Below are 15,604 nucleotides of genomic sequence, written 5' to 3' on the forward strand. Positions count from 1 at the left end.
TTCTTCTGTCTTGTTCAGAACTTGCGAGTTCGGACAGTGAAAGGACAGCAGTACATGTGTCGATCTGGAGCAAAGTTCCATGGATCTTTGGAGCAGAGGTTTCTATTGGTGGACTGCAAAACAGTGTTGTACGGTACATACAGGTATGTCTAAGGTATGGCTAACCAACAATGTCCCCTCTATTGCATTTAAAACTTCAAATGTTCCCAAACTCGTCCTTATATTTGTTAAATACAGTATATTAAATAGAATATTATACAGTGCCTTGCGAAAGTATTCGGCCCCCTTGAACTTTGCGACCTTTTGCCACATTTCAGGCTTCAAACATAAAGATATAAAACTGTATTTTTTTGTGAAGAATCAACAACAAGTGGGACACAATCATGAAGTGGAACGACATTTATTGGATATTTCAAACTTTTTTAACAAATCAAAAACTGAAAAATTGGGCGTGCAAAATTATTCAGCCCCCTTAAGTTAATACTTTGTAGCGCCACCTTTTGCTGCGACTACAGCTGTAAGTCGCTTGGGTTATGTCTCTATCAGTTTTGCACATCGAGAGACTGACATTTTTTCCCATTCTATGGACGGCCCCCCTCTGTCCCAGTCCACTGGGGCCACGTGTTTCCCACTCACCTTCACCCCCTTCTTCTTGCCCAGGCTCATTCCACTGCCATCTACCTGGTCTCTGAGCCTACTTGAGCCCTCCTGGAAACACCACCCAACCACAAAAACTATACAGTATTTGTAAGTACTTTTCATATAGTTATTATATAGTTATTAATAAACATTTATATTTAATTAATTAATTAATGTATATATATATATATATATATATATATATATATACATTTTAATATAACAAATAGATTACAGTTAAATTAACAATGCATTTGTTACACCATATTAAAACAAAAGGAATGGAAAAGGATTTATTTTTTTTATATCATTTTCTTTTTCAGATTATGGAATAGTGATGTTTTTTTTAAAGTTTCTTCAATTCAGTTACCATTCATGGGTAAAAAGAAACAACAACAACGTTGTGTCCAAATCCAAAACCCCATACTGGGATTTACAGATCTAAAAAATATAAAAGAGCTAGAGATGTTACCTCGACAACGAGATCCTCTGAGTCATGCGTTCCTTTTATACGCATTTGTGAGTTTAGACCTGAGATTTAAGTGCCTTCATTTGAAACCAGAGCTATGCTCGCACATTTCTTTTATGGACAATTGGCACAATGGTGATGGATTGGAAAATTCTCTCACCACACCCATGAGCACTCCTGTTGAACACTGGTATCCACTGACAACTGGTATAGACTGAAACACTTCTGCTTTCACCCCGCTGGCTATTAACATGCACGATTCAATATCCCCCTTTGTGTCAATGCAAAGGGAGGTGGAGACAAAAACACACAGCTCAGCTATGTTTGTGCCTCCAATCATGACATTCAGGCAGTTTCTAGAAAGATGCATTTAGTTCAAAAGTACTGAGAAACATTAACATATTTATCAGGCATTACAATAGATGTTGTAACTCAAACTTGTTGCTGATATAAACTCTTTTATGGTAAATAACTAAACTAGATTTGATATGGCTTCACAAAACCATTAAATCAAGACTGGGACCAAATATGCTCTCTTTTCTATAATATATTTTTTTTCTATAGTGAGATTAGTTTATATTTAGATTAACTTGTGCAACATTGGCATAGATTGAATTTAGTGCTCATGCAAGACACTGTAACAACTTGATAACAACTTTATTACAATATTATTATGAACAATTATACAACTATATTATATCATAAAATACTTTTCACTGAAATACCTAATAAGATTTTAAAAAAATAATAATAATATAGACTGCAATACAGTATATAGCCTAGCTATAGCCTACTTATAAATACCTAGTGCATTTTACCTGCTTGATGTGTAGAATTCCGGTCACTTAACTTTTGAAAGAATAGCCTATTTGTTGCCACATAGGGCCTAAATGATGTTCGTCACTAGCTTCTATGAGAAGGGTTCTATTCCAGCCCGCAAATCTGGGTGTTCCTGCATGTAGGCATTCCTGCATCTGCAGGAAACCCTCTTTATACTTCTATTCGTTCATTTTTAAGCTTTTGTCTTAGTCGGCATTCAAGTCAAATCAAATCAAATCAAATGTATTTATATAGCCCTTCGTATATCAGCTGATATCTCAAAGTGCTGTACAGAAACCCAGCCTAAAACCCCAAACAGCAAGCAATGCAGGTGTAGAAGCACGGTGGCTAGGAAAAACTCCCTAGAAAGGACAAAACCTAGGAAGAAACCTAGAGAGGAACCAGGCTATGTGGGGTGGCCAGTCCTCTTCTGGCTGTGCTGGGTGGAGATTATAACAGAACATGGCCAAGATGTTCAAATGTTCATAAATGACCAGCATGGTCCAATAATAATAAGGCAGAACAGTTGAAACTGGAGCAGCAGCACGGCCAGGTGGACTGGGGACAGCAAGGAGTCATCATGTCAGGTAGTCCTGAGGCATGGTCCTAGGGCTCAGGTCCTCCGAGAGAGAGAAAGAAAGAGAGAAAGAGAGAATTAGAGAGAGCACACTTAAATTCACACAGGACACCGAATAGGACAGCAGAAGTACTCCAGATATAACAAACTGACCCTAGCCCCCCGACACATAAACTACTGCAGCATAAATACTGGAGGCTGAGACAGGAGGGGTCAGGAGACACTGTGGCCCCATCCGAGGACACCCCCGGACAGGGCCAAACAGGAAGGATATAACCCCACCCACTTTGCCAAAGCACAGCCCCCACACCACTAGAGGGATATCTTCAACCACCAACTTACCATTCTGAGACAAGGCTGAGTATAGCCCACAAAGATCTCCGCCATGGCACAACCCAAGGGGGGGGGGGGGGGGGGGGGGCGCCAACCCAGACTGGATGATCACATCAGTGACTGAACCCACTCAGGTGACGCACCCCTCCCAGGGACGGTATGAGAGAGCCCCAGTAAGCCAGTGACTCAGCCCCTGTAATAGGGTTAAAGGCAGAGAATCCCAGTGGAAAGAGGGGAACCGGCCAGGCAGAGACAGCAAGGGCGGTTCGTTGCTCCAGAGCCTTTCCGTTCACCTTCCCACTCCTGGGCCAGACTACACTCAATCATATGACCCACTGAAGAGATGAGTCTTCAGTAAAGACTTAAAGGTTGAGAGCGAGTTTGCGTCTCTGACATGGGTAGGCAGACCGTTCCATAAAAATGGAGCTCTATAGGAGAAAGCCCTGCCTCCAGCTGTTTGTTTAGAAATTGTAGGGACAATTAGGAGGCCTGTGTCTTGTGACCGTAGCGTACGTGTAGGTATGTATGGCAGGACCAAATCAGAGAGATAGGTAGGAGCAAGCCCATGTAATGCTTTGTAGGTTAGCACTAAAACCTTGAAATCAGCCCTTGCTTTGACAGGAAGCCAGTGTAGGGAGGCTAGCACTGGAGTAATATGATCAAATGTTTTGGTTCTAGTCAGGATTCTAGCAGCTGTATTTAGCACTAACTGAAGTTTATTTAGTGCTTTATCAGGGTAGCCGGAAAGTATAGCATTGCAGTAGTCTAACCTAGAAGTGACAAAAGCATGGATTAATTTTTCTGCATCATTTTTGGACAGAAAGTTTCTGATTTTTGCAATGTTACGTAGATGGAAAAAAGCTGTCCTTGAAATGGTCTTGATATGTTCTTCAAAAGAGAGATCAGGGTCCAGAGTAACGCCGAGGTCCTTCACAGTTTTATTTGAGACGACTGTACAACCATTAAGATTAATTGTCAGATTCAACAGAAGATCTCTTTGTTTCTTGGGACCTAGAACAAGCATCTCTGTTTTGTCCGAGTTTAAAAGTAGAACGTTTGCAGCCATCCACTTCCTTATGTCTGAAACACATGCTTCTAGCGAGGGCAATTTTGGGGCTTCACCATGTTTCATTGAAATGTACAGCTGTGTGTCATCCGCATAGCAGTGAAAGTTAACATTATGTTTTCGAAAGACATCCCCAAGAGGTAAAATATATAGTGAAAACAATAGTGGTCCTAAAACGGAACCTTGAGGAACACCGAAATTTACATTTGATTTGTCAGAGGACAAACCATTCACAGAGACAAACTGATATCTTTGCGACAGATAAGATCTAAACCAGGCCAGAACTTGTCCGTGTAGACCAATTTGGGTTTCCAATCTCCCCAAAAGAATGTGGTGATCGATGGTATCAAAAGCAGCACTAAGGTCTAGGAGCACGAGGACAGATGCAGAGCCTCGGTCTGATGCCATTAAAAGGTCATTTACCACTTTCACAAGTGCAGTCTCAGTGCTATGATGGGGTCTAAAACCAGACTGAAGCATTTCGTATACATTGTTTGTCTTCAGGAAGGCAGTGAGTTGCTGTGCAACAGCCTTTTCTAAAAATTTTGAGAGGAATGGAAGATTCGATATAGGCCAATAGTTTTTTATATTTTCTGGGTCAAGGTTTGGCTTTTTCAAGAGAGGTTTTATTACTGCCACTTTTAGTGAGTTTGGTACACATCCGGTGGATAGAGAGCCGTTTATTATGTTCAACATAGGAGGGCCAAGCACAGGAAGCAGCTCTTTCAGTAGTTTAGTTGGAATAGGGTCCAGTATGCAGCTTGAAGGTTTAGAAGCCATGATTATTTTCATCATTGTGTCAAGAGATATAGTACTAAAACACTTGAGCGTCTCTCTTGATTCTAGGTCCTGGCAGAGTTGTGCAGACTCAGGACAACTGAGCTTTGAAGGAATACACAGATTTAAAGAGGAGTCCGTAATTTGCTTTATAATAATCATGATCTTTTCCTCAAAGAAGTTCATGAATTTATCACTGCTAAAGTGAAAGCCATCCTCTCTTGGGGAATGCTTCTTTTTAGTTAGCTTTGCGACAGTATCAAAAAGGAATTTCGGATTGTTCTTATTTTCCTCAATTAAGTTAGAAAAATAGGATGATCGAGCAGCAGTAAGGGCTCTTCGGTACTGCACGGTACTGTCTTTCCAAGCTAGTCGGAAGACTTCCAGTTTGGTGTGGCGCCATTTCCGTTCCAATTTTCTGGAACGAGCTCGGGTATTTTCTGTGTACCAGGGAGCTAGTTTCTTATGAGAAATGTTTTTAGTTTTTAGGGTTGCAACTGCATCTAGGGTATTGCGCAAGGTTAAATTGAGTTCCTCAGTTAGTAACAATAAGGTATTCCCCTCGACCACGCCCACAAATTGGGGAAAACCAACATGGTTTCCTATTGACCCCCATTGTAAAAGAGGCAACATCCCCCCCAAAAAAACAAATGCACTGTCATGTTAACAAGCAACATATCCCAAAAACAGGACATGTCAAAGTAAAATGGACAGTATGGAATGGACAATCACAACTGTCATCCTGGAGTTTCACCCCATTGTCATGATCAGAGGTTTCAAGATTGTATGCGTAAATTGTCCGGACCGGATGTCTTTTTATGGTGTTTTACAAACGGTAGCCTTACTACATAGATTAGCGTACATAAAATGTGATTTCTGGCAACTCTGTAGGCTACACCTCAGTAAGCTTGGACGGATGCCTATGCCTTTTGGACGTTTTTTTTGGTGCAGTCCGGACCGACCTTGATTTCCACATCCACGGACATTGGTTTTTGGTCCGGTCTGGACCAAATCTGAACCAATCATAGGCGTCTATGTTTGGTTCCGATTTGGTGCGGTCCAGACCGACCTTGATTTCAATGTCTACGGATATAGATTTTTGGTCCGGTCCAGACCAAATCTGGTCCAATCATAGACGTCTATGTTTGCTTCAGATTTTGTCCAGTCTGGACCGGCCCAAGCTCCGAGTGGCACAGCGGTCTAAGGCACTGCATCTCAGTGCTTGAGGCGTCACTACCGACACCGTGGTTCGAATCCAGGCTGTATCACAACTGACCGTGATTGGGAGTCCCATAGGGCAGCGCACAAATGGCCCAGCGCTGTCCAGGTTTGGTCTGTCCAGGTCTGTCCAGGTAGGCCGTCGTTGTAAATAAGAATTTTTCTTAACGGACTTGCCTAGTTAAATAAAGGTTAAATAAAATATAAACTAAATATTTTGAACTTTCATTCAAAACCAAAATTGAGGCTGATTTCAACATCGGGAAAATACATATTTTCAATGTCTGGAAAATAAATATTTTCGACATCTGGAAAATGTGTATTGTCAACTTTCATTCAGAACAGAAAATACGTATTTTTTCAACGTCCGCAAAAGATGCCTTTCAATGTCCTGGAAAATATGTATTTTAAATGTACAGAAAATATGTATTTTCACCTCTCATTAAGAACCTAAATTAAACCAAACCTTAACGTCTGGAAAAGACATATTTTGCACATCTTTTCAACGTAATTATGCTTAGTTGGGACTATTCTAGTTTTTTTGGGGTGGGGGGGTCTCTTCGTAACATATTGTACGTTTTTCAAATTCGTAACATATCATACTAAATGGATGATGGACATCCACAAATTATTACATACCATACGAAATGTAACATTTCATACTAAAGGGAGTGTCCCGGATTCATGTTCAGAGTAATAAGAAATGCTCGGAGGCTAGGTTGTAGCTACGGTAGATAGTGTCCTTCGCCCCCACTTGCGGGGCACGGGTTTCTTCAGAACCCAGCAGGCCTCCCGCCTGCTGGGTTCTGAAGGGGCGGGGCGACTGGTAGACAGTATCTTTCACAGTGCCTGTTGGGCACTGTTTAAAAAATAAAAATACATTTAAGGGGTGGATCAGCTTAATATTGCGTATGATTTTTAAGTAATTCATTTGCATTTTATTGCATGACATAAGTATTTGATACATCAGAAATACCAAATATTAATATTTGGTACAGAAACCTTTGTTTGTAATACAAAGATTATACGTTTCCTGTAGTTCTTGACCAGGTTTGCACACACTGCAGCAGGGATTTTGGCCCACTCCTCCATACAGACCTTCTCCAGATCCTTCAGGTTTCGGGGCTGTCACTGGGCAATACGGACTTTCGGCTCTCTCCAAAGATTTTCTATTGGGTTCAGGTCTGGAGACTGGCTAGGCCAGAACCGTTTTTGGACCTGTGACCAAAAACGAGCTACATATGGACAATGCCAAAATAAAGGATCTAATGACTATGCCTCCTCACAGCAAAATCTGCAGAGCTGGGAAGATTGTATATATATATATATATATATATATATATATAACATTCTATTGGTTGCAAGAATTTTGTATAGTAATTTAAATTGAAAACTTCAAAGTTTTGAAACCGGCGTTGTTTTGAGTATCAATTCATAAACCATTGTGCCATGGAATGGGTACATCAAAAATCTCTTCCCAACTATTTTGCAATTTATATGGCACAGCTGTCAGTTTTTTGGTCCTTAAATGAAACGGGTATATGTTTTTATTTATCACACTTTTCTTAAACCATTTAGGTTCTTTAATACAGGGCCAACATACAAGTTCCTTACTTTTTTCTCCTTCTACTTGCCTCTTTCATTTTTTGTGGTAATGCTGCAATTAATTGGTTGTAATTTTGGGTAGAGCAGACATTTACATATGTTGTGTTTGCTGCATGTGTGACATAACTCCATCAGTCCTATTTATAATATCATTCACTAAAAGTATACCTTTGTTTTAATTTTTTTTTTTAATCAATTAGTATATTTGAGTTTAACCACAATATTTGTTGTATTATTTGTTCTGTCTTTTCAGGTGGATTAAACTGAAATTGCAACCAACTTTCTAAGGCTTGTTTAAAAAAATAATTATATTTTTGAGATTATTTCCTTTTCAAACCACCGAAAGTGAGCAGGTGTAAATCTGAATAAAGGGGAAAAGGCCATGAACATAGGATGAGACATTCCTACCAATTTACTAGCGAACCAGTCTGGATTTAAGTATAACTTTTTTTTTTATAACTGATGCCTTTAGTGAGAGGTCTAATGCTTTAATATTTAATCATTTCTGCCTTCCGAATTCATATTCGTTATCTAAATAGGCTCTTTTAATTTTGTCTGGTTTGCCGTTCCAAATGAAATTGAATATATTTTGTTCATATAATTTAAAAAGCAGGTCACTAGCTGTAGGCAAAACCATAAGCAAATAGGTCAACTGTGATACGACTAAAGAGTTAATCAGGGTGATTTTTCCACAAATAGACAGATATTTTCCTTTCCATGGTATCTATTTTTGCTAACTTTCTATAATAAAAATGTATTGGAGTGAGATCATTTCTTTCTTTTGGGATTTGTATACCGAGTATGTCCACATCTCCGTCAGACCATTTACTTGGTAAACTACACGGTAATGTAAAATGTGCATTTTTTAGTGATCCAGTACGTAATATAGTATACTTATCATAACTTGGTTTTAATACAGAGAGGATAGCAAAAGTATCTAGATCCTCTCTGAGGCCGTGGAGAGATTCTAATTGTGGTTTTAAAAGAAAACATAAATCATCAGCGTACAATGACACTTCAGTTTTTAAACCACGGATTTCTAATCCCTTAATATTATTGTTTGATCTCATTTTAACAGCTAACATTTCGAATAAATAGATATGCCGATAGTGGACAACCTTGTTTTACTCCTCTAGATAGTTTAAACCTTTCTGAGATGTAGCCATTAATTACTATTTTACATCTACATAACTTTAACCCATTTTATAAGAGATTCCCCAAAATTTAAATATTTTAGGCATTTATATATAAACTCCAGCCGTACTTTATCAAAAGCCTTTTCAAAATCAGCTATGAAAACCAGGCCTGGTGTCCCCGATATTTCATAGTATTCTATTGTTTCCAGTACTTGTCTTATATTATCTCCAATGTATCGTCCGTGTAAAACACCTGTCTGATTAGGATTAATAATATCTAACAACACTTTTTTTAATTCTATGCGCCAAGCATTTTGCTAGTATTTCTGCATCACAACACTGAAGTGTAAGAGTCTAGATTTTTTTTTACATGGACTGGATCTTTATATATACCACTTGGGTCCCCTCCCCCCATGTCAACACATGTATTCATTATTAAGAAGAAATGGTGACATCACCTTAACTCTCATTTCAGTACACCAATGGTAACATGATATTCTCTTACCTAATTAAAATAAGTAATGCCTTGTAACCAACGATGGAGAAGCCGTGTTTGCAGAGGAGCATGGTTTATATAGCTAGATAGCTACTCTACTGGTGCCAAAGTATGACTGTAGGGTTTCAGCAAATATTATTAAAAGTGTACCCTATTCATCTATGGCACAGATACTTATATACTGAACAAAAATATAAACGCAACGTGCAACGATTTCAACAATTTTACTGAACTACAATTCATATGAGGAATTCAGTCAATTGAGATGAATTCGTAAGGCCTTAATCTATGGATTTCACATGACTGGGCAGGGGCGCAGCCATTGGTGGGCCTGGGAGGGCATAGGCCCACCTACTTGGGAGCCAGGCCCAGTCAATCCAATGACCATGCTGTTTAATCAGCTTGTTGATATGCCACACCTGTCAGGTGGATGGATTATCTTGGCAAAGGAGAAATGTTCACTAACAGGGATGCAAACATATTTGTGCAAAAAATTGGAGATAAATAAGCTTTTTGTGTGTATGGAACATTTCTGGGATCTTTTATTCCAGCTCATGAAACATGAGTGTGTCTGGTGTTAGCTAGTTATTGGCTAGCTAGGTCTTCAGTCAGCATAGAACAAAAAGGCTGAGGGTTGTCCAAAACTCTGACGCAGCTGTAAAGTCAAGACATCCGTCAGTGCTGCTGTGAACCGCATCACAAGAGACATGCCAAAAGGGATAATAAAAATGGATATCTCTGATGCATTTCAGTGTTGTTGCAATTTCCATGTTGTTGCTTTGTGTATCACCAAATTTGCTTGAGATGATTTTACTGCAACACTGCTCAATTCATCCAAGTTGCTTGACATAGGCGTTTCAAAAGAGCTGTCAGTCAAGGGGAGCTCATGAATATAGCCCCCCCAACTCAGCCTGTCTTTTCAAACTTCCTGGTAGTTAGCCTTGAGATAAAAAAAAGTACTTTTCAGAATGACTGTTCAGGACCTTACCTTATCCCTCAAATCCTTAAACTGAGACCAAAAAGCAACAAAAAATTGCTTATTTTGACTTTGTGGCTGTGAAAACTAGTGGAAACCCTAAATGGTAAGCACTTTATAGTCAATAATCAGCAATCCTTAAGCATTCAAACAGAGGTGAATAAAACCTAATAAAGAGTTGGCTTCTTTTGCGCAGGACTACAATTTGATCCCAGAGAACATGCCCTGTTTGTAGGCTTTCTAGGGTGGGGTTTCAAGAGAGCTCTGAATAGTGATTGCCGGTTTGCCTTGCGTTGTACTAGTCGAGTAGACGCCGACTCCGCACGGAGGAATTGCCTAGACTGCATGGTGCAAAACCATTTAATATATTTACTTATTTTTAGGGACCGGCTGTATGATTAAGCTACAATCTTCAATGAGTAAGCATATCCCAGTAAGTGTCAATTTTCATATAGCAATATTTTGTTACATTATAGCTACTCGTGTTGTAATTCTGTATAAACTGGTCTTCCAATTTTTCAAATATTAAATCTCGGGCCTCTTCGAAACATGCTTTGTTGTCTTTGTCAAATTGATACATGTGAGTTTTTCCTGTGATTAACGGTATGTTAAAGGTGTATGCGAAATTAAATAGGCTTTGCCGTTAGATTGACATTTTATTCGAGTTAAACGAGGTGGTGGGTTGCCTTTGGAGCGCCTTTGAGAAGCATTTTCGACGTAGCTATTACCATCGTATAAAATGTACGCATTTTTCTTATGAACTTGTCAGCAATATCATTGACAGTTTCTATAATCATTCTTACCTTAATTAACTGTAGTTTACTTAAACGAGGCGCTAAATATCTCACTATTCAAAATGTTGTTTCTCTATCTCAATGGACATGTACAAGTGCTCGGCTATGAGGCCTCTATACGGGTGATGGCGCCGAGTCTGCCTTCACAAAGGACAGTTTTATAGAAATCCTCTTTCATCATACTTATGTACATTTCGGTTTGTTTGGGTTTTGTCGTTGGACCACGTCTAGGTTTGACGTCATTGTATTGTCTCTTAATTAAAGTTCCAATTTGGCACTAATGTTCAGAACAAAACATTATTTTCCAGCCGGAAAATGTCGGATTAACTATCCATACTTCAAGCTTCTTAGACAGTATTTGGAGCATCAGCCAGAGAAAAACATATACAATGCTAAGGGAATTATACATGGCTTGTGTCAAAAATAGCTTTGCTGAAATTCTAACAAATCTTTCCTTCTGTCAACGAGGCATATAGTAGGCCAAATATGTAGATATATTACTGCTTTTTGTATGCAATTATAAAGAAAAATAATATGTAGAAAGTTAAGCTGCGACCTTAGTAAGCTACATCCATCCTTCACACATTGGCAGTCGTGTTAGACCCATAAAATTAGACCTATGGTTAGACCAGATCTGGACTGAAAGAGAGCAGCAATTATGTGTTTCCGTAACATTTTCTTTTTCAGTTGTTTTAGCCATTTCCCCCTTGAGTTTAGAGGCCTTGTAGCTTACTCTGTCCTCCTCCCACTCTTGTCTCTTGCAGCAGTTCTGTGGTGTTCTGGGTCACACATTTATGGAGTTTCTGAAGGGCAGTGGGGACTACTGCCAGGCACAGCACGCAGCTGCCTATGCAGACGAGTGAACAGCAGAACTCACCTCCTCTCCAAACACATTGGACTCACAGGAGGAGGATCTGAAACGTTGGCAGGATCAGGACACCTCCTAACCTACCAGCAGAACGAGCCTGGATGGGGTAACTCTACCTGCTGCACACTGCCCTCGTTGGCTTCTGCCTGGTCAGAATCAAGGGGGTTTGTTTCCCAAAGGAGAAGGGCTTTGATTTTGGTTGTCCACACCCTTTTTTCTGCCAAATCTGACCTCCTTTCGCCCCATAGCCTTCTTTATCCCACTGGTCACGGTTGCGGGAGTATAGTTTGACATTTTGTTGATATTCCTTCTCCCTCTAAATAAGTGTTTTCGTTAAGATTGTTTTGTGGAAGATCTCATTTTTTCGTCTGTCACCATGGCGCGTATGAACCGACCTGCCCCTGTGGAGATCACCTACAAAAACATGAGGTTCCTCATTACCCACAATCCAACCAATGCCACTTTGAATAAATTCATTGAGGTGAGCCCTCACATCATTAACACAGTGACGATATCAGAAATTAATTTTGTTATAAAACGTAATGAATATGAATGTTCTGGATTCTCATAGGTAGTCCCTCTCTTCCATAGTATAAAGGGTCTGCTTAGAAAATATAAATGTTTTCCCTGTGTAGTATGTCAAATGTACAATGGAATATGTTGCAGACCCTACATTATTCATCTCATATGCATACGTATATACTGTACTCTATATCATCGACTGTATCCTTATGTAATACATGTATCACTAGCCACTTTAACTATGCCACTTTGTTTACATACTCATCTCATATGTATATACTGTACTCGATACCATCTACTGTATCTTGCCTATGCTGCTCTGTACCATCACTCATTCATATATCCTTATGTACATATTCTTTATCCCCTTACACTGTGTATAAGACAGTAGTTTTGGAATTGTTAGTTAGATTACTTGTTGGTTATTACTGCATTGTCGGAACTAGAAGCACAAGCATTTCGCTACAGTCGCATTAACATCTGCTAACCATGTGTATGTGACAAATAAAATTTGATTTGATTTAAGATCATATGAAAATAAAAGTACATTCTTCTACAGGAACTGAAGAAGTATGGAGTGACCACCGTTGTGAGAGTATGTGAGGCCACCTATGATTCCACCTTGGTGGGGAAAGAGGGAATACAGGTTCTGGTAAGTTTCAACATCACTTTTTACATCTACAATGCAGAACTTATTTACTACCATCTTTGTTTTGGTTTCTGAGAATGAGGGCAGATGAACTAATTTCCCCCTCCTCCACCAATAGGATTGGGCGTTTGATGATGGAGCTCCCCCCTCTAACCAGATTGTTGATGATTGGTTGAACCTCCTGAAGACGAAGTTTAGGGAGGAGCCTGGTTGCTGCATTGCTGTCCACTGTGTAGCTGGCTTGGGGAGGTAAACTAGTGTTCTTATTTCCCCTCTTAGTATAGAAACATTTAGAATCATGTAGCAAGGATTTTTAAACATGTAATAAGTATTTATATTTATATTCATTATATTCATTTATATTCATATTCATTGTGCTAGATTGATGATGCTAGTTCTTTGGTAAGAATGCCAAAAAACAATTAGCCATAATACACAGTATTAAAAAGTCCCATAGTACCCTAACCCGAACGGCCTATTGTCATCTTTTCTTCTGAGTATTTCCAATGTTTTTTTGTGTGTTAAACTCCTAGAGCCCCTGTCATGGTTGCCCTGGCTTTGATTGAATGTGGGATGAAATATGAAGATGCTGTCCAGTTTATCCGGCAGTAAGTCTGATGCAAATACACTTTCATGTAGATCTCTATATACTGTAGCTGCAGCATTTTAAAATGGAGGCTAAAACGCATAGTTTTTTAAATAATCGGACTGAGCTGCAATTGAGAAGTCGAAAGTTGAAATTGCATTATATGTACCTTAACCCTTTAATTACAGTGTAAGTACATTTTAATATTTCATTCAAAAAGGAGGCTAGTCTATAAAACACACTGTTTTGAGTTAATATCACTGACCTGCAATTTAGATTATGTGAAATGACAATGTATTTTCTCTCGTAACAGGAAGCGTCGCGGAGCGTTCAACAGCAAGCAGCTTTTCTACCTGGAGAAGTATCGTCCAAAGATGCGCCTGCGCTTCAAAGACTCCAACGGCCACCGCAACAACTGCTGCATCCAGTAGTAAAGCCAACTAACTCATAGTCCATGCCAACAATGCCCCTATAAAATACATTCATTTCTTTATCTTATCTACCTGGCAGGCTTGTTTTTTCTTAGTAAATCCATTGTGTTGAAGTATTTCCATTGGAAATTCATTCTCAAATAAGTAAAGTTTTCCCTTCTCAATTAAAAAATGTCAAGTGTCAAAAAAGAGGTTTGTTTGTGAACAAGTGACAGTGAGTGAGTGTTCTCTATGTGTGCCCTTGGAATTGGAAAGGAGCACAGCCAGTGAAGTAATTTTGTGAACCTCCAGATGTTGGTTTATACATGTTGAACACATCCCAAGGTTTTAATTGGCAAGGGTGCTTATTACTTTAAAAAATATTATAAAAAGTACTGTAACGATGATTTAACATGAGTAGTTAGGTATCCCTTTAAATTTTATGATTCAGTTCAATACTGAATAGAAAGATGTATGCCTTCCTCCACATGGTTAAAACTTGAAATGCCTTACAATTAAAATGGAACAAAAAGGCAATCGAGTGGGTTTGTCATCCACTACATTAGAAAAGGTGTTTCTTTTTTTACTTGGAACAAAAGAATGTTGCCTTTGTCTTGTGCAGGACATCTACACACTTACGTCCTTTCAGTAACTATTTTTAATATGAAATGCTTAATTGTTGCAATATTTGTTTATTGAAAGTCTGGGACCTTTTTATTTTTTTATTTTCTCTTATCAAACCTTGTTGATTAATTACTGCCATGTCCGAAATGTGATTTGTGTTTTTCGCTTTGAAACTGGACTTGCAACGTCTGCGATATTTTGTATGCCTTTTTATTTTGATGTGCGTAACTTAATACTTGGATACTTGATGATTTATGTATTTGAAAATGTGTATTATTAGGTTGGCTATTTATACTATCAATGGATGTGTTTTAGTACCGTGAGCGACAAATTGTAACTGTTCACCAACTTGTGAGAGTACATTAAAATGATACACTGAAAACTTGGTTTTGAATAGTATCTTATTGTACTCCCATTAGTGAAGGCCTAAAATGCCTTACTTGTTTTACATTGGCCTTGTTTGGTTTAATGGATTGTCCCAGTGGGCTTGTTCTGTCTATAGTACCAGCATTGGCACTAACAAAGAGTCAGATCTGTCTATGGGACTGCTGACTGGAACCGTGGCAGAGAAAGAGGAAGATTACGTACTGTTTCATAGAAGATCATGAGAAACCAATTCAGCTAATGAAAAGGTTATGCCAGAATATCCCCAAAAAACAAGCCGTGCAGAGTCATGGTAGAGTTTCTCCCACTGGAAACTGATAATGTAATTTTAATACATTTAGTGACACATAACGTGTCATAATTAAGATATACTTAACTGCATTTGATTTAAATGAGAAGCGTGGGCTCAATTACAGGTGAGTAATTTATTTATTCAACCCTCCCCTACCCTGTTACATGTCCCTCAAGGCTTACTTAATATCAAGAATCTTCTGCATAGGAAAACTACAGTCTAATGCACAAAGACAAACAGCATTTTCAGAAAATGAATCAAATCCTTTTGTGGAGATATTTAAATGGCTGTTGGTTATACCCTGGATCTGGTGACAGTCAAGCTTGCTAGTGTCCCCTTGTGGCTATATTTGTACCCACAGGCC

At 38.9% G+C, this 15,604-nt stretch overlaps 1 protein-coding gene across 3 annotated transcripts; it reads left to right on the plus strand.

Annotated features, from left to right (window-relative positions):
• Positions 1–10,065: 10,065 nt before the first annotated feature.
• LOC110493618 (protein tyrosine phosphatase type IVA 1) lies at positions 10,066–14,946 on the plus strand. 3 transcript variants are annotated; one of them, XM_090204717.1, is made up of 6 exons: positions 10,066–10,217; positions 11,670–12,254; positions 12,855–12,947; positions 13,063–13,193; positions 13,478–13,552; positions 13,844–14,946. In XM_090204717.1, the coding sequence occupies exons 2-6, from the start codon at positions 12,150–12,152 to the stop codon at positions 13,959–13,961; spliced, it is 522 nt and encodes a 173-aa protein (XP_090060843.1). In that variant the 5' UTR covers positions 10,066–10,217; positions 11,670–12,149; the 3' UTR covers positions 13,962–14,946. The 3 variants fall into 3 exon arrangements, with proteins under 3 accessions (XP_090060843.1, XP_021423666.1, XP_090060844.1); XM_021567991.3 differs by having other exon boundaries at positions 10,069–10,544; XM_090204718.1 differs by lacking the exon at positions 10,066–10,217 and adding an exon at positions 10,356–10,544 and having other exon boundaries at positions 13,848–14,940.
• The last annotated feature ends 658 nt before the right edge of the window (positions 14,947–15,604 follow it).

The sequence above is a fragment of the Oncorhynchus mykiss genome, chromosome 17, assembly GCF_057628025.1.
Source record: "Oncorhynchus mykiss isolate SJ-2025 chromosome 17, ASM5762802v1, whole genome shotgun sequence".
Taxonomy (NCBI): Eukaryota; Metazoa; Chordata; class Actinopteri; order Salmoniformes; family Salmonidae; genus Oncorhynchus; species Oncorhynchus mykiss.